The 22566-nt window shown below is 35.1% G+C and overlaps 2 protein-coding genes across 2 annotated transcripts; both read left to right on the top strand.

Annotated features, from left to right (window-relative positions):
- Positions 1-6829: 6829 nt before the first annotated feature.
- Positions 6830-10961, top strand: LOC104903896 (annexin D5). Its single transcript, XM_010692031.3, has 6 exons — positions 6830-7024; positions 8716-8861; positions 9149-9361; positions 9604-9819; positions 9897-9986; positions 10505-10961. Exons 1-6 carry the CDS (start codon positions 6949-6951, stop codon positions 10706-10708), a joined length of 945 nt encoding a protein of 314 aa, XP_010690333.2. The 5' UTR covers positions 6830-6948; the 3' UTR covers positions 10709-10961.
- A 6029-nt stretch (positions 10962-16990) lies between these two features.
- LOC104903898 (annexin D5) lies at positions 16991-22263 on the top strand. Its single transcript, XM_010692032.4, has 6 exons — positions 16991-17151; positions 18147-18292; positions 18604-18816; positions 18900-19115; positions 19186-19275; positions 21777-22263. The coding sequence occupies exons 1-6, from the start codon at positions 17076-17078 to the stop codon at positions 21978-21980; spliced, it is 945 nt and encodes a 314-aa protein (XP_010690334.2). The 5' UTR covers positions 16991-17075; the 3' UTR covers positions 21981-22263.
- The last annotated feature ends 303 nt before the right edge of the window (positions 22264-22566 follow it).

The following is a 22566-nucleotide window of genomic DNA, read 5'->3' as shown; positions in this document are numbered from 1 at the left end:
GGAGAGGGCTCGTCTGAGTGTGGTTTGTGTCTATTTGAGCACCTTTGTCTATCTGAACGTCCCTTGTGTTAGTCTGAGCATATATATTTGTCAATTACCGACTTGTTGCTCAAGCTACGCTGCCTGCCCGAGCACACTGATGCGCCCGTTCGTGTTGGAAATTATGGGCGGAAGTGTTTGATGGGTTTTGAGTAATATAATTGTTGTAAGTGAATATAATGCTTGAATATGAGAGTTGAGGGAGAGAATATAGATTTGAGAAGTTGATTGCTTTATTGATGACTTGGCTTGACACTCATCATGCATGCTTCATTACATATTTATACTTGGGTATGTCGGTGGTGTTGCAAACACACCATTATATTTGCATGTTCTAGAGTACTCTAGGCTAATTACTTAAGTGTCTTAGGCTAGATTTTTCTAGGTACTTGTCTAGATATTTCTAGGATATTGTCACCTAGTATTTTCTTAGCATTAATCTAGAATACATAGATATTTAGAATTTTCTAGATTAATTATCTAATACTCCACCTTAATCTGAAAAATTCTCGAACTCTAAGTTGTCTTCTGAACTGGATAAACTTCTCTGTTGGAATTGCTTTAGTGAATATGTTCGCGAGCTGCTCCCCGTCTTGTAGAATTGTAGCTCGATCTCTTGTTTGTCGACCAACTTTCGGATGAAATGATGTCGTATCTCGATGTGCTTCGTGCGACTGTGAAAGATTGGATTCTTTGTCATGGCTATTCCAGACATGTTGTCGCAGTAGATAGTTGCTGGTTCTTCTGATGTCTGTTGTAGATTATCGAGAATTCTTCTAAGCCATACTGCTTCACATGCTGCACTTGTTGTTGCTACATACTCTGCTTCTACTGATGACAGAGCTACTGCTGCTTGTTTCTTTGATGACCAAGCAAGATATGGCCTTGGTTCCCAGCTGGAATACGTAGCCGCTCGTACTTTTTCGGTCGTCAATACTTCCGGCCCAATTGATGTCTGTATATCCTGTAAGCTTGTGATTTTTCTCTGTCTCGTACAGAATTCCATAACTTTTTGTTCCCTTGACATACCTGAGAATCCTTTGTGCTGCTTCCAGGTGAGCTTTACTTGGCTCACTCATGAACCTTGACACAATGCTTACAGAATGAACTATGCCTGGTCTCGTGTGTGTGAGATATATGAGAGAGCCGACCAGACTTCGATATACATCGACCTTCTCTTTGCCATCATTCTTGGATAGCTTTTCATTAATAGTACATTTGTTCAAAAGGATTATTATTGTTGCGGTTAGGAATGGCAACGGGTCGGACTTGGACCGGATTATGCATAATCCGACTCCGACCCTACAGAAAGTCGGATTTTAAATCCGAGATCCGACTTTGAAAATCCGAATCAGACCCGACCTAAAATCCGAACATCCGACTCCGAGATTCAACCCGACTTAAAATCCGGACATCCGACTTAAAATCCGAACATCTGACTCCGAACCTGATCCGACTTATTTTTCTTCCAATTTTAATCATTTTTTCTGTGGGAAAAGCCTATATAATACAACTGGCTGAAAGTCGAAGTCAGATTATACATAAATAATACATTACATAAATAAGAAAAAAGGATTGATTGACTCAAAGTCGGAGTAGGATTCGGATGTCGGATTATTTTATGAGATCCGACTCCGACCCTCCTCCGACTCGGAGTCGGATTTTTTAAACGGAGTCGGAGTCGGATTACTTTTTTGTCGGAGTCAACTCGGATTTTTTCCTTCGGATCGGAGCGGACTAGGGTCGGATTCGGATTGGATTGCCATCCCTAGTTGCGGTTGTACTTATTAATTATTAATATTGGTAATTATTATTAATCTTGCTGTTATCATTATAAATGTCATTGTTATCATTATTTTAAGTTATTTTGTTGTTATTAAATAATAAAAAAATTAAAAGCCACGTGTTAAGAACATAAGATTGGCGCAAAAATAAGAAATATATAAAATATGATAGCTCAAATTCATGACAACGAAACTACTAAGTTCGGATTACATTTCAAAATAAGCTAAGTGCGAGATACAAATTATAAATTTAGATCCGGTATACCTCTTCCTACCGAATTTCAAATCTCTCTAGCTATTTGAAGTTGCACGCTATCCATTTCTTTCTTACGCAAGTCATAGTTGTTTGTATATCTTATTTTATTTTATATGAAAAAAAAGAGTTGAGTCTGCAGACTTCTCAAGTGTGGAATTTTTTTTTAAGGGAAAGTGTGAAACATTTTATAAGTGTTCTTATACATTAATGACTTCGGTTATATAATTATTTTTAGTAATTATTATTATTATTATGATTATAATTATTATTGTTGTTATTATAATAATGATAATAATAATAATTATCTATACAAATATATTAAAAGGTGCGCGAAAATAAGAAACTATGCCACGTGGCGCTCTCCCTAGGGAGTTTTAGTTCATGTAATCCATGTACAATAAAAAAATTAAGAAATTGCATAGTATATGGTTTGATCCCGAGACCTCAAGTACATATACTAAAGTTCTAACCACTAGGCTAAGTTGTATTTAGTGTTATTATGATGAAGTATTATATTAATAAATGAAAATTTTTCTTCCCCGGGGCATAGCTCGGGCCTAATAACTAGTTATTATTAATAAAAGTTGTGTAAAAGTTGTGATAGAAATAAAATGATAATGATAATAATACTATAAAGAAGATCTTATAATATATTGCATAATAATGAATTACAAAGTAATAATATAATAGTAATAATATATTTTATAAAATATAAGATCTTGTAAATCAGATATGATCTGATTAGATCAAATCAGATCAGAAAAAATAAGTTCAGATCAGATCAGATAAGTTCAGATTAGAAAAATTTTAGGTGAACTAAACATTATTTTTTTGTAAATGAATACCGAGCAGAATGAACATAAATAATGAGTCGGTTTAACTGAATTAAAGACTATCAAAGGTTTGTTAGTGTTTCAAACTTTTCATGTGCACGTCATGTATACTATCTTTTCTTATATAAAAGGTATATATATTTTGTCCATTTAACTTTTTGATTGAAGTATTTGATGCATATACCATTATAAACTTGTTTAGAATGGCAAGTTGAAATGAAAAATGGTTTTAAAATGATTTTCTTTTGTATTTTTTTTTCATTCCATCTTCCTGCCCCCAACCCTTATATTATACTAGCATTTTTTGCACGCTATGCGTGCATGTGCTGTTAACTTTTTTAATTTTCTCAATTAGTTATTAATCAGTGTTACAAAAAATTTGATTTGAAAATATATTTAAAATTATTATTAATTTTTTAACGATATTTTCTTAAATCAATGCTTCATTGATTTTTTTAGTTATTTGTTCATCATTATTTAAATATATTATCGAGAGAAAGAAATATACAGTAGAAGAAAGTTTGTGCTCAAATAAAGTGGAAAAAATTGTGTCTCGGGTTCAATTGTCGAAAAGAGTTTATTTGATTTATATAATAGAGATTACTGAAGAATAATCAACATTTAGGTTTTGAAATATTATGAGTATAATTATTAATATGAAATTCCAATTTTTATTTTATTTCTAATTGTGTCAATCAAGTTATATTGTTATTTTAATTTTTTGATAGAGTTTTTCACACATAGGTAAGAAGAGGAAATCATTCTCCTTAATTTAATATTTAATTAAAATTTCAAATTCAAATCCATCAATAACTTGTTCAATATATATGGCGAGTAGGAGGGAAAAAAGATTATTATATATATGACAATTTAAATTCATTAAGGGTATATTAGACTTTCTAAGAGGGGAGACCATCTTCCTCCCCCCTTCACTTATATGTATATATTTAATATAAAAATATATAAAAATAATTTTTTTTTACAACCACGTGTCATTTAAGGTAATAAAAAAAAATATATATATAAGGGATAAAAAAGATACTTATAATTACTTTTTGGTGTCTAATAAGATTGATATTTCGTCGTTTATTGTTAATCTATGAGACTATATATGATTGATTTTTCATATAACTCATCTGTTTTGTATTAAATGAAATAGTGGGTGAAATGACACTATTCATTGATCAAATTTGACTCCAATTTATCACCATTATATAAAGAAAAATATAATCAAGTGGGATCTTGTTAGATTCGTCTCGGTGCATACTATCAAATTATAACATTTTTATATTTTTTACGTATGCACCTAAGTATATCAATGATCAAAGAAGCGCGGTGGGTTGTGTGAAAAGGCAAACATTTCATTTGAAACCGAATGGAGGAAGTATTAATTTCTTAAAAATGTTAAGTCTACAAATATAGTTTTTATTCCTAGTATCACTCGTTCCCCACCCCGCCCCACCCGCCCCACCCGTGAATGATGGGTGGAGCGGATATAGGTGAAATTTTTGGCGGGTAATAGATGGTGTGGATGGAGTTTTGGATCGCGGGTGATGGGTCGGATGGAGCTCCATCCGACCCATCTCCGATCCATTATCATTCCTACTCCTTTCGTAGATATTCACACTCACGACATCATCCTTAAAAGTCCTATAGCCAAGTGCCCAAAAATGTTTTGGTTCGTCGGCTTAGGAAGAAGAGATAACACAATATATATTATCTTTTTTCCAAATTATTTGCAAGAATTTTACTATTAAATTATACTAAAGATCTTGACACTATTTAAAATGTAATAAACTTTTTAATATTTACATAATATATAAGAAAATACATAATTATGTAGGATCTTAATATGTCCTCTTAATGAGTACTATATTAATATCTAATTTTTATTCCCCTCAAAAAATATCTAATTTTTATATTTTCTTTTTACTAAAATACAATTACATATAATATTGAAAGATTTACAGTGTCAAATATGCAACTCAAACTAGGAACATAGATAAAGAATAACCAACGGGTAGTAAACTTTTGTAGATTCACAATTTTAGCCATCAATATCACTAATAATTTAATAGTGAAAATTATGAAAAGTACTTGTAAGAGGAAAAACATAATTTGAAAATCTAATATGCATACATTTTTTACTATATTTTTAGGGGAAGCATACATTTTTTATTTGAAAAAGGTAATATATATTTAAGTCAATTAATCTTTATTCCTTATTTGTGATAATGTATTATTTATATATAACCTGACTTCGACTTTTAGCCAATTGTATTATATAAGATTATCCCATTGAAAAAATAATTGTTAAAAATAATAATAATATTTAGATTATTTGTAATATATTATATTTTCATATGATAATTAGAAAAAATTATAATGATTAGATTATTGTAATATAAAAGACTTTTCTATTATAAAAAAATGGGCGGAAAGATAAGTCGGGATCGAGTTCAGATATTCGAATTTCAAGTCAAATCGGAATTGAGGTGGGATGTTCGAATTTTAAGTCTTTTTCTTCGTATAATCTCGGACTTCGGATGTCGGACTCGGATTTTAAAAACATACGGCCAAGACGTTGACGTTGCCACCTTCCAACAGCCAACTCCGCTTTTGGTATTTTGTAGAATTTTCAACCAGCTCTCCAGCCTTATTACGTATTCGTATTAAGCCTACAAGGTTATAAATATCATTAGGTTGCGTTTGGATACCCATATTTCATTTCAAATAGTACATTTCAATTTCGGAATTCCAATTTCCGGAATTCAATTCCAAGTCTAGTGTTTGGGAAACTTAAGAATTTCAAATTTGGAATTTCAAATTCCAATAAGTTGTTTGGGAATTCATAGAATTTCAAATGTTGAATTTCAAATTCAAATACTGTTTGGCAAACCAAGTTAAAGTTTGGAATTGTAATTCGATCCTACAACCAATAAAATAGAACTACTAATCACTAATACATAATAAAATCCAGTCTAACTTTTGCTCCTTCGGTAGATGTTTTAACATATCGAACTCATTCACCGGCCCATTCATAAACCTCTTGACAGCTTGAAGCACTTGTTGACCCGAAAGCCCAAGAACGCTAGGAAGTAGGAACCCACAAACACAAAAGAAAATACTTCATACCCTTTGAGGTGTAATGTGATGAAATCATGAAATCTCTATCATTAGTGACTACTGTAGCACTAACAAACTTCTTCTATCATTAGTGATTATTGTAGCACTAACAAAAAATTGTCAATGTCAACATTCCATGGCAGACATAAAAATTTAGCTTCTCCACATGTCTATAAACCTGCTCTACAGAGAGATGATGCATAAGCCATATACTCGGTAACAATTGCAAAGACTAAAAAAAACCCTAATTAATCGCAAGATATAAATAAATAATATATAGAATCGAAATTTCAATCAATTACACATCCTAACCTAAAACAATATTTATAACTCAACCATAAACAATCTCGCAGCAAATTCATGGTAAAAAAATCAAGAATTGAGAAACCAACCTTAAAAATAAGATTTCGCAATGTAGGAGGAGAGAGAAAGCTCGCGATGTGTTGAGGAGAGAGAAAGTTTGAGGGAGACAATCAAAACGAGAAACCGAAGAACCGTGAAACCAGACAACGAGGAGAGAGAAAGCTCGAAAAATCTCCAATGGAAGAGAGAGAAAATGAGTAACGAGTTTTATCGTGATGTTTTGAGGATGAAGAGTGAGGTTTGGATTTCAAATGACAGTAATTTACTATGGATTTCAAATGATATGGGTTGAGGTATATTTAATATGTGTAGGTAATTGGGCCCAAATCCAATTCCAAATACTTTAAATTGCCAAACATGTAAATTGGCCCAATTACAGCATTTCAAATGAAATGTTTGTATCCAAACAGGCCATTAAAGAATTCAACTATTCAAACACAGATAAACAGCGAACTTGCTGTCGTAAATCAACTTACTCCATCATTCAAACTTATCTCTGCTGCACTTTCAGAGGAGAGAGAAAAAGAGAAATTTCAGGTAGACAAAAATGTCGTCTCTCAGTGTTCCTCCGATGCAAGTTTCTCCTCGCGATGACGTTATACACCTTTACAAGGCCTTCAAAGGTAATCGTCTCTCTCTCTTTCTGTTTAATTTTTCGTGATTTAGTGATTTACTTTCACTTGACCAGACGTTTTACTATTTAGACTATAATTATTAATAAAATTTGACGTGAATGGTTTTACACATCATATAAAGTTCCAATTATGTAGGAATTATCAATTATGAACGATTCAGTGTTTCATAGATATGTAGTGGAAAATGAAATTTGCTCTTTGAAGTTTGAACTATTTCTGATAAATTTGGGATAATTTATGTGAAGTTTAAACCCTAACTAGTAGCAAAACAATCGTTACTCTGCTTTTATTTTTATCAGTTTCAATTTAGTAATGTTACAGTTTGTATCACAAAAAATCAGGGAAATTAGAAAAATAAATAAGAAATGATCAGGAATTGGTTGAAGAAAAAGAAAAGATTATACGAAGTTTTTAAATTGCTTTCCTCCAACATTTGTGGAATTTATAAATTTAGTAATATTCAGTGATGATGAAGAATTGTTTGTGGAATGGTTTTCCTCCTATGTTAGTGGAAGATGATAATATTTCGATTCTTAATAAACAATCTTCAAGGCTTAGTTATCAGAGGATTAAGGGTGTGTTTGATTGGGAATTTCGGAGGAAAGTATTTTTCCGGAAAACTATTTTCCTCACTTTCATCTGTTTGGTTTGGATCGGATTAAGGAAGGGAGAATATGGGTTGAACTTCATTTCCTAAGGACGGAAAATTACTTTCTCTAGGGAGGCAGAGGAAGCCACACTTCCCCACACTCTATCAAATAATAACACAACACAAGCAAAGGAAAATGGCTTCAAAAGAAAGTTACTTTCCTTGCAACCAAACAAAGGAAAATCAATCTGGAATCGAGTTTTCCTATGGAAAATAGTTTTCATGGAAAACCACTTTCCACTGGAAATGTTTTCCGCCCAACCAAACACAACCTAAAGGGAATTTGAAGATGCCTTATTCTGTTTTTTTTCCCTCTACCTTTCCCCTTATTTGAAGGATTTACTGGCTATTTATGTCTTGATTTTGATCCTTTTTACGGGCAATTTGCCACACAGTGAATGTGATTGTCAAGCTTCTCAAATTTATTTACTTATGGTTATGTAAACTTCTTGACTACTACTATACTAGAATTATGCAATCGCGGAACATTGTATTGAGATCATTGATTCAAAGTGATCTTTAACTGTTGAAGGATTCAAATTTAGGGGTTAAACATAGCAAGCTTCTTTCTCACTGCATCCCTTGCTTGATCATTGAAAAAAAAACACTCTCCCTTGTTCGTATACTACAGTTCTTGTCGCAAGGCATTTTGCTTGTATGTAACAAATTTAGGAGAACTAGTAATCAACGGAAAAGTAAAGAAATGTCGTGGTATAAGGCATGATGGCAGAATGGTCAGCTACATTTCTGATTTCCCAATTAAAGTTTCCTGTATTCTTTTGTTAGGTGGAAAATTCCATTATTTTCATATATGCTCTCTCAGTGCTTGATGTCAGCAGATCTTAAGATTGTCAGCACCTTAACTTTGGGCATGAGAAATTCAACTCCAGTCAGTCATCATGAGAGAAGACTAAGCTATAAAAGACGTGCATCACATACTATTAAGTTTTTATTGTAGCTGGATCTTAAAGGACCAACATTTTTACGCGAAGAATCTGATTGTCTCTTATCTTAAATGCCTTCCTTGTAGGGTTTGGTTGTGACACTTCTGCGGTAATCAAAATTCTTGCTCATCGCGATGCTTCGCAGCGCACATTTATCCAACATGAATATAAAGCTTTGTACTCTGAAGATATTCTCGACCGTTTGAAAAAGGAGTTGACTGGTAAATTAGAGGTATGATGTCAGGCCTGAATTTTTCCCCTCTAGTTCAACTTATCCATACTTTAAACCCCAATTACTTCTACACTGCTAATAGCATCCTCTATATCTGTTTAGTGGAGTTTCTTTCATTTAAACTTGCCTGTATTTTGGTGTTCTGAATTGCTCTCTTACCATTATCCATATGTTCTGATATGAATGATTGTGGATTTAAGTGGTCACACGAAAGTATATGAGATCCCCCCCCCCCTTCCCCGTCGAAAAATATAATTGTTTTCTGCATGCTGTGTGTGTGTGTTCAGGATGCAGTTTTGCTCTGGATGAAAGATCCAGCAACACGTGATGCTGTTGCTCTGCGGCAGGCACTGCTTGGGACTGATCTCAGAGGTGCCACTGAAGTTATATGTTCTCGTACACCTTCCCAGATACAGACCTTCAAGCAGATCTACCATTCAAGGTTTGGGTCCTACCTTGAGCATGATCTGGAAAATTATACCTCTGGAGACCACAAGAAGGTACCGTCTCTTATATTTGTCAAAATGGTCATTTCTAATGTAAAAGACTATGTAGCAAAGTATATTTGTTAGCAAACAATAGAGAGAAGATATTAAGGTAATTCCACTAGCATAGGGGCCAAACCTTTGTCCTCTAAAGAAAAAGCTTGATGTTTAGCCTACTCATTTTTTATACTTCATGTTTTGAACCTTAGTCATAGAACTGCTTGATGTTGACAAGGGAAAGTAGTGCTTTGCTGCAGCTTTTGCTAGCATATGTAAGAATACAACGATATGAAGGTTTTGAAGTTGATAGAATGATTGCTGAGAATGATGCAAAGACACTCTACAGAGCTGGGGAGAAGAAACTGGGTACTGATGAGGACACCTTCATTAAAATTTTTAGCGAGAGAAGCAGGGCACACTTAGCCGTTGTAGATTCAACCTACAATAGCATGTATGGACACTCTCTTGAAAAGGTATTAAATCTTGATCTGGCATCTTTTTGCATAAATATTTCAACCTACAATACTCAACTCATTGTTTTCTGGTGCAGGCTATAAAGAAGGAAACGTCAGGGTTGTTTGCATATGCTCTTTTGACAATTGTAAGATGTGCGGGAAACCCAGGAATATACTTTGCGAAGGTGAACTTTCTTCTTTCTTAAATTTCTTTCCCTTTTTTTTTCTTCTTGTTGTGGTGAAGGTCCGTTGCACTTTCATCTTTATAGGAGTAATGCTTCAATGAATGAGCAGGAGGATTCTAGCTCCTAAAAAACTGGCAGTAAAATCATGCTAATAAATTGTGTTTGGAATAGTTGAATTTACATTTTGAAACACATATAAAGTTGATGTCTGCAGAATATGTTTCACTATGGTAGCGCCAACTCAATTATATTTGTATGCAATGTTAAATGGATTGGACTTTCTAGGATATATATTACTTTTGCTCTTCCATCTCTCAAACTCAAGTGCTGAAGTGCTTTATATTTGTTGGGTACTCTACTCAAGTGGTGTTCTAGAAGCATGATTTGAGGGTAGTGATGTTGTTGTATTGTGTTTCTGTGTTCCATAACAACAATGCACTACTATTTCAATACAGTTCAAGATATAAAATAAACTACGTGTCCCACCATCCGACTTTAACCTCCTTGTTGCTTCACAGGTACTTCGAAAAGCAATGAAGGGGTTGGGAACTGATGACACAACACTTATCCGGGTTATTGTGACAAGGGTAGAGATTGATATGCAGTACATAAAAGCTGAGTACCAGAAGAAGTATAAGAAGTCATTGGTTGATGCAGTTCACTCGGAAACATCAGGAAATTACAGGGACTTTCTTCTTGCTTTGCTAGGTCCCAAGCATTGAGGCTACATGTGTGTGCATGGTTCTGCTTGTTTGTTCTTTGTTTTTGGACATTTATGTAGTACTATAGTTGGCATTGATTATTGAACGTATGTGTGCAGTTAGACTTCAGTGTGTTGTATTATATTTTTAAGTCGATTGTGTGAATGAGCATATGTAACTTGTAAGCATTGCTTTGTGTAAGTCGATTGTGTAAGTATTGTGAATTTATTTGCAAAACAGTCTATGTCACAATGGAATTATTAAAATTGTCAAATCTCTGCATATTACATATATATTTTTTTTGATACGGAAAGAAAAATAGGACAGGAAGCTTCAATCAGGAGGCCAGCCTAAAACATCTTTACGGATGATAAGAAAAAAATCAATACAAAAGGGAGGAAACTGATACAGTAAATTTGGAACCCCGTGACCCTTGTGAGCCATGAAATGCGCTGCCTGGTTCGCTTCCTTGAAACAATGCGCTATCGACACCTTGCTGAATTTAGCGAGATCCAAATCTACATCAACAATCAAAGCATTAATAGTCCAAGGAGGCTTCCAAATTTTACTAATTGAATTGATAACATTAATGTTATCTCCTTCTACACGAAGATTGGTCAAATTGAGAGATAAGGCTGCTTTGACAGCTTCTCTAGGGCCCCCAGCTTCAGTTTGAATAATAGAATAGGCAGAAGGTAAAGCTTTACAACCCGCAACCACCACCTCACTCTTAAGATCCCTAATCACAAAGCCATAAGTTGCACTCCCATCGTGATACTTTGACCCATCAAAGTTTATTTTAGCAAAGTTCAAGGGCGGAGGGCGCCAACCCAAAGATCTACAGCCTTAGAAGAATTAACAGAGGGAGCCAACATTTTGACCGGGGTTAAAAGCTCGTCAACAACCTTGCAATGGACCTAGTCATTAGCAAAATTTAAGACCAACGAACTAACTTTCCTAACCGAGTAAAAATCATTCGAAAAAATAATCCTATATCGAGTAAACCAAATAAACCACCAAACTATAGCTAATTCAGAAGTCTTTTTAGCACCTGATTTTTCATAACAAATACTGAGATTTCCCCTAAAAGAGGCGAGGTTAGCATCCTGAGCAATCTGAGGCCAATCACCAACAAGACCTAAATGATTAAACACATGCACCGTGAATTGACAGTTAAAGATTAAAGAATAGAGATGATTTACAGTTTCACAGAGCACCCACACAATTCACATTGTTGGGGAGTAAAGACTTTAACTTGCTCTAAACGTTCCTTGGTAGGAGTCCATAATTGCAAGCTTTCCATAAAAGATTTTGAGGTTTAGGAGGAACATTATACTTCCAGTTCCAGTTGTATTCAACTTTGTCCCACCCACTGACTTGAGAATCAAGAAGAAACTTAGCACCAGATTTGACTGAGTAGACCCCGTCCGGAGTAGACCCCAGAAAACTTCGTCATCTATATCATTGGAAGGAATGAAAACCTTGATAATAAGTTCAAAAATATGGATAGGGAGGATAGCAGACACTAAATCTAATTGCCATCTTTTGTCATGAGAAATGAAATCAATAACCTTAAGGGCATTATTCACAATCGGATTTTGAATTATTTTTATTAGAGGATAAGGAAATACCCAGTTGTCCTGCCAGAAATTAATCAACCTACCATTACCTACTTGCCATCAAAGGCCAGCTTTGAAGATAGGCCTAAGAGACATCAACTTTTTCCATTGCCAAGACGAATATTGGGAAACGTTGATTTGTTATGAAATTAGATGTATCTGCTAAAGTTTGTTATTTTTTTGCTTGATTATCCTAACAGGCCAATCCAGCCCAGCCCACCTCGTGGGCCGTGTGGGCTGACCCCGCAAAAATCCCGGTCCAGCCCAGCTCAAACCGTGAAATTGGTGGGTGGGTCATGGACCAGATTTTTTGAGCCTAGCCCGCTACTAAATCGCCCAGCCCGGACCACGAAACCGGTCCAGCCGACCCATGAACTGGACCAGCCCAGTCCAAGTAAATATTGAACCAAATTGTGTATATTTTAATCAAATTGCATATATTATAATTCAATCAAATTTTAAAATAATGAAATTATTCATTAATATTAATAATTGTATATATTTTAATTCATTTTAAAGATTTTATGTAACAATAATGAATAATTTCAATGATTAAATAATTTCGAAAAAAATTCTCATGCCAGGCAACTAGACCCACGAAGCGCCAGAATTGCTTCTCGAACCGTGAAAACCGGTAACAGACCGGTGTGGGCCATGATTTTTTAACCCGCGTAGCAGCCCACCCAACCCATGAATTTCACGGTTCGGTCCTGGGCTGTGAAATCTCAGCCCAGCCTGCTACGGTCCACGGTCTGGCCCGCCCAGCCTGCACTACTTTGATAGGGGGTAGAGCAGGAACTAGAGCAAGATTCCCCAGTCACCATCACCTTGCACAGGGTCAAAGAGGGTCTTTTCGGACCACTCTTTAGCTTCCAGAGAAGGAGGAAAGTCTGAAACCATCCTTCTTGATTCCTCATAATCAGAGGAAGCTTCCACCATAGGACAAGCTATGAATAGCTTACCCTTTCCTTTTTCCTTTGCTCCTACTTGCATAGGAGCCTTACCAGCAGTATTGACTGATTCACTTCCACCCATTACAACAACAACTTTCTTAGAGAGATTCATGTCATGGTGAGTCACATTTTCAGCAATAACAATGCCTTTACTAGGCTTAGAACTGGGGACAACAGTTACATGTACATTAGATTGCACAACATCAATATCAACATTCTTATGAAAAGCCTTTTCTTTGGAGGAACAGATTTTTGAGGGACTTTGGAACAAAGGAAACATTCTTAACCTTTGCTTGAACTACATTAGCTTGCTCAACTGTATGTTCAATATTTTCTTGGTTAGCATTAGCCAAATTCTCATAAAGACACTTTTGTTTGGGATTTTTTATAAGCGTAACTTTGACTTCCTTTTTAAAGGAGTTTAAAAGAGGACGATTATCAATAATATGGTCATCCGAACCACAGAAAGAACACCCACTAGAGAAATCTCCATACCATACCACATTCCCTTGCACTAAACCCCCCTGCCTACACACTTCAGCAAAGTCAAGTAGTGGGGATTTAATGCCAACTCTCACACAAGCTCAAGCAAAATGAATTTTGTGTCTAAGAAGAGACCTAGGGTCCAATTTGATTAAAGCTCCAATGCCATTAGCAACAAGAAGAGTAGAGACAGACTCAAAATTTAGCAACTCAGTAGGTAACCTTGGGATACGTACCCAGAGGTCAACCCACTTCAACTCTTCCACATAGGGATCAAAGGAAGGTCTCCAAGGATAAATAACAAACAAATCTCCCTGCACATGCCAGGGCCTTTCACTCCAAACAAGAGAATAAAGATCCCCAGGATTGGATAACTTTAACAGAATCCACCCATTACCCATTTCTAAATATTCAACTTCCCCTTTAACAAATTTCCAGTCACCTTTAGTACGAGATATGATAGTACGAGAATCAAGAAGAGTGCTTAACATTTTAACTATTAGACAGGATTTTGTGAGCTCCATAATATTCTTCTGAACATGAGGGAGTTCATTAAGAACCATCGACTTTGAGACCAAAGGAGGAGCCATAAGATCCCCAACAATAGCTTCAGAACAAGACTGGGCCACAAATGGAATGTGACCAGCAACAGGATTCACAGACACCTCAGGCATGACAGAAGGAACTTTGTCAATATTTGATTCTAAAAGGGCATTCTTAAATAAAAAAGAATGCTCCATAGCCAGAAAATAGGAACTAACAGAAGGACTAAATTGAGAAAGACAAGAAGATATGAAATAAACTTGGGAAAAGGTGATATAAAATTTTACCTGAGAACTCCTTTTATAGCAAGGAAAGAAATTACTAGTTGGCTGTAATTGGAGAATACAGAACGCTACTTTGTTATTTGTAATGTCATTCCTCGCATTAAATGCGACCAAAATCACCATAATACATAATCGGCCAAGTTTGCTAACACTCCCCATTCTCCCCAACTCACTTTTTGAACAATCAACTGCTACCATAATACATTCCACGCCAAGAAAGTAAAGGAGCTTTGCATTAAATTCCCCAAATATAAAAACCCTAAGCAGGGATTTTCTTTTGTACTTAAAGGAAAGAAAACCAATATTAATAACGCTAACTCTAGATCGCAACTCTATAGTATAGGGGACCCCTTCCACTGATTGGGCACAACAATGAAGGAGTAGCAGAATCTAGCCTGGGTAAGGCAAAGGACGATTTTTCCAACTGCAAACCATAATTAGGGTTGTAGTCCACGAAATTTTTATGGCAAATTATGATTAGGAGAAGTAAAGGGGCTTGAATACTGGCACACTTAAAGCACCTGCAAAAGTATGGCTAAGAGCAACTGAATTGAAGAGGAAGGTGAATAGTGGGTTCGAAGTCTCATACTAGGGTTTTTTGAAATCGATTTGGGGCTTATAAATAATGATGTTGCATATTGCAGTTATAAATTAGAACAAGTTCATTATTGGTAATTGAGATATTTTTTTTTAAAATAGTATAAAGTACTAAAATAGGGAAATTTTAAAAATTAACTCCATTTTGTTGTTACTTGTTAATATTCAAAACAAAAGTGATTTGTATAGGGACGCTCGAGGCACTTTCTCTTTTCTTTTTGTTGTTGTTCATTCCCGTTAGGCCAAAGTGTTTGGCCTTCACTTCTCTGCGCCTGCTCATGCTTCAAGGTGATGGACTAAACCTTTTTTGACTTGAACTTAGATTAAATACTTCTAAAATATTGCAAAAATTCATTTAATCAACCGGCATAGAGGTGGCCATTAGGCGAAACAGAATCGGACTTAGCTCTTAACCCACCTGTAAGAAGACCGGCCGACCCATACCTACCATCAGTTGACCGAACCTGAACTGGCTCAAAACTGAAAAATCTAACGGGTTCTAGTGTGCCAATGATGGGTGAGGAAACCGTCCGGACCCTAGTCCTGAACGGCTCGTATACCGTATTCAACCCTAAATCGGCCCGTTAAACCAGTCAAGAAAATGCATAAAGTTCTTCATCCTCGATCCAGTTATCGAAAACACTAGTGTATATGGACGACATCGAAAAATATTTATCGTAGATATTTGTGCATATGCAATTTAAATTTTAAAATCAACACACATTTTCATTTACGCAAAAAAATAAACACTAAACTGATGGGCCAAACTTGAATCAGCCCCAGCCCAAGCCTAGATTGGACTGATCCGGGGACGATCCGACTCAGATGTGTTAAACATTATTAATATAACTCAAAATGGAACTGTCACTACTATTTAGCATGGAACTTCCAATACGGTTTTAAGGATGAAGATAACTGTCAATGCATGAACTTGAATTAGATCGGACATGTCAGCTAACCAATCTAGTTCTGTATCATGCCAAGTTGAGCTGGCCTGTGGCCATTTCTAAATCAACGTGGTGCTATTTTTTTTTTAAAAAACCTCTATAATCAAATGGTGGTCTTAAAATATCAATCTTTTAATGTGGCCTTATTAGAATTTGTGTGAACTAATTGATTTTGTTAAATTTTATTTGTGAGTTTGTCATAGCTTATTTTTGCTGGATCGAACTTATTTAAACAAGTTCATTCATCAATTTAAACAAGTTCATTCATCATACATTCGGGTTTACCATGTGAATGTGCCTGATACACCCGAATATATGTTAAATTTACATATTTGAACTTATTAGTCTGTATTATAACTTATTTTTTCTAAAAAAAAAACTGAAAATAAAGTGAAAATAACATATTCTAATTGCTTTAATTCATGATTTAGCAAACATAATAAAAAATCAACCTCCTCAAGTCCTCACCTTCTCTCACCTAAAGTCCCAACTGCCAAAGCCAAGTGCCCGAAACTTATTGGTCTTCCTTACACCAATATACCAATACGTGGACGTTGCCAACTCCCCTTTTGGTATTAAGAAAATGATTATCCAACACTGAAGCCTAATCACGTATTATTATACTACCAATAAAAGATTAAGACAACCAAGTAAGTGTTGGCCCAGTGGTGATGGGGACTGGCTTTGGTAGGACGGACTCGTGTTCGAATCCCCGCAACACCCTTGGTAGAGGAATGGAACCTAACCACCCCGAACTTGGCCTCGATCCGGATGTAGCCCGAAGGGTGAACCGGGTGCAAACACCAAAAAAAAAATAAAAAAAAATAAAATAAAAGATTAAGACACAATTAGATATTGAATCCGCTGATTCCAATCAAATCATCAATCACTTATCTCCACACTGTTGTCTGTTATAACTTATACGAGGAGAGAGAATATTTTCGAGGAAGACAAAACAAAAGATGTCGACTCTCAGCGTACCTCCAACGCTTGTTTCTCCTCGCGATGATGTTTTACACCTTCACAAGGCCTTCAAAGGTAATATCATTTTTCATCTCTCTGTTTTTTTTCCTGCAATTCCATGTTTTTTTTTTGATCTGATTATTTGAAGTGTTATATATATTTGTTTGTTTATATGTAATGAGAAATTGAATATATCACTTTGGACTAATTTGATGAATTTTACTATATAAAATTGGGATAATTTTGTTCAATTAAAAACCCTAACTATCAACGTCAGTGGAATTTTGAATTCGCTTCATTTCTTTCCTTTTGGAAATTATTAATTAGCTCAATAATTTAATGATCTCAGTTCTCGAATGATTATTCAGCCTGTTTTTTGAATTTATGAGTGGAGTATGTTAAAATTTTTTCGAATATGTTAAAGAATTTTCGAAGTGCATTGTTCTGTAATTTTCTGTGCAATAATGGAACATAGTGTGTGATCAAAGTCATGGTTTGATGGCTTCCTGCTTACTGCATCCATTGCCTGATCATTTTCATATAAAGAAAGAATCTTCGAGTGTCGGTTACCATCTAGTATGCAGTTTTCGTGGCGAGGCGTTATTGATTATATGTGATAAACATAGGAGAGTTAGAATTAATGGAAAGCTAAAGAAATGTTGTAGTTTGAGGCATGATGGTGAAAGGTTGACAACATTTCTAGTTTTCGAAAGTAAAGGTTCCTGAGTTGTTCTGTTGGAAATATCCGTCGCTAAATCGTAGCACTGAGTGGAAACAAGTTTAATTTTTACCTTATGTATTGTTTAAATTAACATACTGGACTTTGAGTTTTGATCACATTCAAATTTTATCTGAAACTCTGTTGTAGATATTGTCATTATCATCTGAGTCAATATCCTGTCTAAAATCCGATGTCAGCAAGTTTAGTCAATTTCATTATTAGAGAAGGCTAAGCTATGAATGGTGTGGATCATTTACTGTGAGTTTTTGTAGTAGATTGATTTTCGGGGACCTATTAGATTTTAGAAAGAAATCTGATTGTTTCTTCTCTTAATTGCTCGTCCTCCTAGGGTTTGGTTGTGACACTTCTGCGGTGATCAATATACTTGCTCATCGTGATGCTTCACAGCGCACAGTTATCCAACATGAATATAGAGCTCTGTACTCTGAAGATATTCTTAACCGTTTGACGAAGGAGCTGACCGGTAAACTAGAGGTATGTGAGGCTTGATTTTTTCTCGTTTAGTTTATAACTTATTTATTCTTCTAACCCCAATCCTTCTACACTGCTAACAACATCCTCTATATTTATTTAATTGAGTTTCCTTTCATCTTACTTGCCTGTGTTTTAGTGGCCTATATTGCTCTCTTACATAATTTATGCTTTGATATAAATTATTGAATTAAGTGACCAAGTGATAGTATATGGGATCCCCCTTCCCGGGCCTCAATCCTTTTCTGTTGCGAGCTTCATCAGTAGTCAATGAGAACGACAAATAATTGTTTCCTGCATGCTGGTGTGCTCAGAATGCAGTTCTCCTCTGGATGAAAGACCCAGCAACGCGCGATGCTGTTGCTCTGAGGCAGGCACTGCTCGCAAATGATCTCAGAGGTGCCACTGAAGTTATATGTTCTCGTACACCTTCCCAGATACTGACCTTCAAGCAGATCTATCTTTCCAGGTTTGGATCCTACCTAGAGCATGATCTAGAAAAATATGCCTCTGGAGACCACAAGAAGGTAATTTTATAATAAATATATGATATCAACCTTAGTTATATAGCTGTTCAATGCTGACAAGGGAAATTATTACTTCGCTGTAGCTTTTGCTAGCATATGTAAGCATACAGCGTTATGAAGGCTTTGAAGTTGACAGAATGATTGCTGAGAATGATGCAAAGACACTCTATCGAGCCGGGGAGAAGAGACTGGGTACTGATGAGGACATCTTCATTAAAATTTTTAGTGAGAGAAGCAGGGCACACTTAGCCGTTGTAGATTCAACCTACAATGGCATGTATGGACACTCTCTAGAAAAGGTACTGAATTTTGTTTTGGCATCTTTTTCCACAAATATTTGAGATACTCAACTCATTGTTTTGGTTGCAGGCTATAAAGAAGGAAACATCAGGATTGTTTGCATATGCTCTTTTGACTATCGTAAGATGTGCGGAAAACCCAGCAAAATACTTCGCGAAGGTGCCCTTTTTTCTTTTTGACAAAATTCTTTTTTTTCTAATCATTATAAGGGGACCTTCACTCCTTTCATTGTTTAGCAGTATAATCAACAAACACAAGAATTGAAATGAAATAAACTTCTAAGCATCTTTATAGTAGTACTGCTTCAATAAATGGAACTAGGATTTTTGTTTTTAAAATAACTGGCGGCAGAATTATATTGACAAGTTGTGTTTGGAATAATTGAATTTACATTGTTAAAAGACATATCAAGTTGGTAAGCTGCAGTATAAATTTCATAATTGTAGTGCCTACTGATGTGAATCTAGTTGCCTAAATGCGGATCTTAAGAGTAATTAACCAAAGCTATGATTAACTGATGAAAACAATCATGGTTTTGAGAAGACTAGCCTTTATATGCATGCGATGCGTGCGTTAATTTCAAAATTCGTTATTCTATTAGATACTCCATTCGTACTTTATTTATGATTAAACTTAAATGTGAAAAATTCAACAGTTAGATGAATTTAGATGAAGTATATTAATTCGCTAATGTAAAAAAATAAAAAGGTTGTAAGTGATTGTTAACATTAATTTTTTGTGAATGAATATTGAACAGAAAGAACAAAAATAATGAGTTGGTTTAACTGAATTAAAGAGTATCAAAGATAGTGAATGTTCAGACTTTTCATGTGCACGTTATATATGCCATCTTTTTTTATAAGGTATAAATATTTTGTCCATTTAATTTTTGATTGAAGCATTTGATGCATATACCATTTTAAATTTGTTTTAAATGGCAAGTTGGAATGAGAATTTTTGAATGATTTGCTTTTATAATTTTTTTCATTCCATTAATTTGATCATTAAGGGTATTTTAGTCACTTCAAAAGAGGACACCACACCTCCTCCCTTGGCTTATATAATAGAGATTAACATAAGTCTTGGTTATGTGGTTGTTCAGAACTCTTAAACGTCTAACCTGGATTAAGGATCTAGTTCCCTTCCAACTAGGTCTGGGTAAGGGTTCCAAGCAGAGAAAGAGGACAAGGGGCAGTCAATAATTGTTCCTTCGGTTCCCCCTTAGGGGGTCAAGGGGGGAAGGGGGCGTTGCCATCCTCTCTTTCTTCTTTTTCCCGAGTTTCTTCGAGGACATGGTATGACTTTGTTCTTGGTGTTGTTTAATAGATGTCGAGTGCCACCTTTCCCTGTCCGAGAATCTCCATCGGCTCTAAGTGGGCGAGCAATTGCATTGCTTGAGATCCCTTCACATGCTATACTGCCCACGTCGGTGGCTCCATACGGTATCAACAAAATCCCATGAGAAGAAAAGAAAAAAGAAAAGATAGCCAAAGTTCATCTAAATAACTCAAAGTTATAACATAAAATAATCTCTCTGTTATTAATGAAGTAAGGGGGATTTTATATAGGCATTACCAAAGAAAGACCAAGGAAACTTGACATAAATAAGCTAAAGAAACAAGAAAATAATCTAAACAACTCACATGCCTAAAATAAGAGAAAGAAACAAATTTAATTCATGCTTCGTTTTTTTGGGGGAAAACATTTTCCAGGAAAACGATCTTCCCCATTTTCCGTTGTTTGGTTGAACAAGGGATTTAAGAAAGGAAAACTAAGGTGGAAAAGAGTTTTTCATCCTTTTATAAACAGTTTCCTCTAGAATTTGGAGGAACACTATTTTCCTCCACTTTATCATTCTCAACATCTCCATTTTTCCCTTCTTAGCTTAAAAGTTTTCCATCAAACCAAACAAAGGAGAACATTTGTTCATTTGCGTTTTCCATGGGTATATTTTTTCATGAAAAAGCCATTTTCCATCAAACTAAACGAAGTCTCACACTAGAACTTTCCTAAAAGTGAAGCTTTTATTCTAACACTAAGAAACTTTCCTAACTTAACAAAAATCAGATATTAAGCAAACTTGCTGCCCAAGTTCTCCACATATGCATGCCAAAAATGAGTATTCCTTTGCTTGCGGTCAAAGTAAGCTTTGTTTCGATATTTGCCTTTGCTTGAGGGTCAAGTGAGTTTGCCTGACTTTCAATTTCGTTATTTGATGCCTACGTAAACTGAAAATAACAACTCTTTTTTTTACATGCAAAACCTTTGGTTTAAGAGTGAAGTAAAATCATGCAACGACCCTACAATGTATCAAAAGATAGAAAAGTGGAGGCGATATACATCACCTACTTATTTAAAGTTTGTATAAAGTTCTACTATGTTATATTGATTCGAGTTTCCACAATACGTGCTTCCAATTTACTGTTTTGTCTTCATCTTTCAAACTTAAGCGATGAAGTTCATTCTAGATATTGGATATTGTATTCAAGTAGTGTTCTATTCGAAGCATGATTTGAGGATAGTGATATTGTTGTAATTCGTTTCTCTGTTCCATAATCAAGCACCATTCACAGTCTATTACTTACTTGAGGGAAGTATATTACAGTTCAAGATTTTAAATAAATTACGCTTCCAACTTATGACCTCATTGTTGCTTTAAGGTACTACGAAAAGCAATGAAGGGGTTAGGAACCGATGATACAACACTCATTAGGGTTATTGTGACAAGGGTAGAGATTGATATGCAGTACATAAAGGCTGAGTACCAAAAGAAGTATAAGAAGTCGTTGGTTGATGCAGTTCACTCGGAAACATCAGGAAACTATAGGAAATTTCTTCTTGCACTGCTGGGTCCGAAGCATTGAGGATACACATATGTGCATGGTTCTGCTTGTTATATAAATGTGGCCGTTGATTTTTAAACGTGCGTGTGCAATTGTAAGTACATCGTTTGTCGTATCAGATTCTAAGTCAGATTGCGTGGATAAGCAAGTTTTTATATCTGTGTTTCTAATGTAAGTATTGTTAGCTTGGTCAGCATTGTGGACTTTTTATACCTAAGCTTATCTGAGTAAACATGTAAGAGAGTGCTAACTGGCAAGTAGTTTTGGGTAGTTTACCTTTTGAATTCATAACTAGTTATTAGTACGGACGGTGCCTTGGATCATTGCATATAATTCGTTTTTCTTTTGTTAAATTAATTGAATTGCATAATAGCGTATACATTTAGATGACAAGTGACGACTTGTTGCTTTCACACGTTTTAATAATATATATAGAAATATAGATGTGCCTTGTATAATAAAAGAACAACAAAGTTGCTTATTTGAAGGTTAAATATATTGCTATATCGAGGATTCAAGGTGTTAATATTAGTATTATGTGCTTTATTTAATAGATACTAGCATTTTTTGCACGCTGTGTATGTGTTATATTAATATTTTTTTTCAA

The sequence above is a fragment of the Beta vulgaris genome, chromosome 9, assembly GCF_026745355.1.
Source record: "Beta vulgaris subsp. vulgaris cultivar EL10 chromosome 9, EL10.2, whole genome shotgun sequence".
NCBI classification, from domain to species: Eukaryota; Viridiplantae; Streptophyta; class Magnoliopsida; order Caryophyllales; family Amaranthaceae; genus Beta; species Beta vulgaris.
This window is presented reverse-complemented; position numbering and strand designations above follow the sequence as displayed.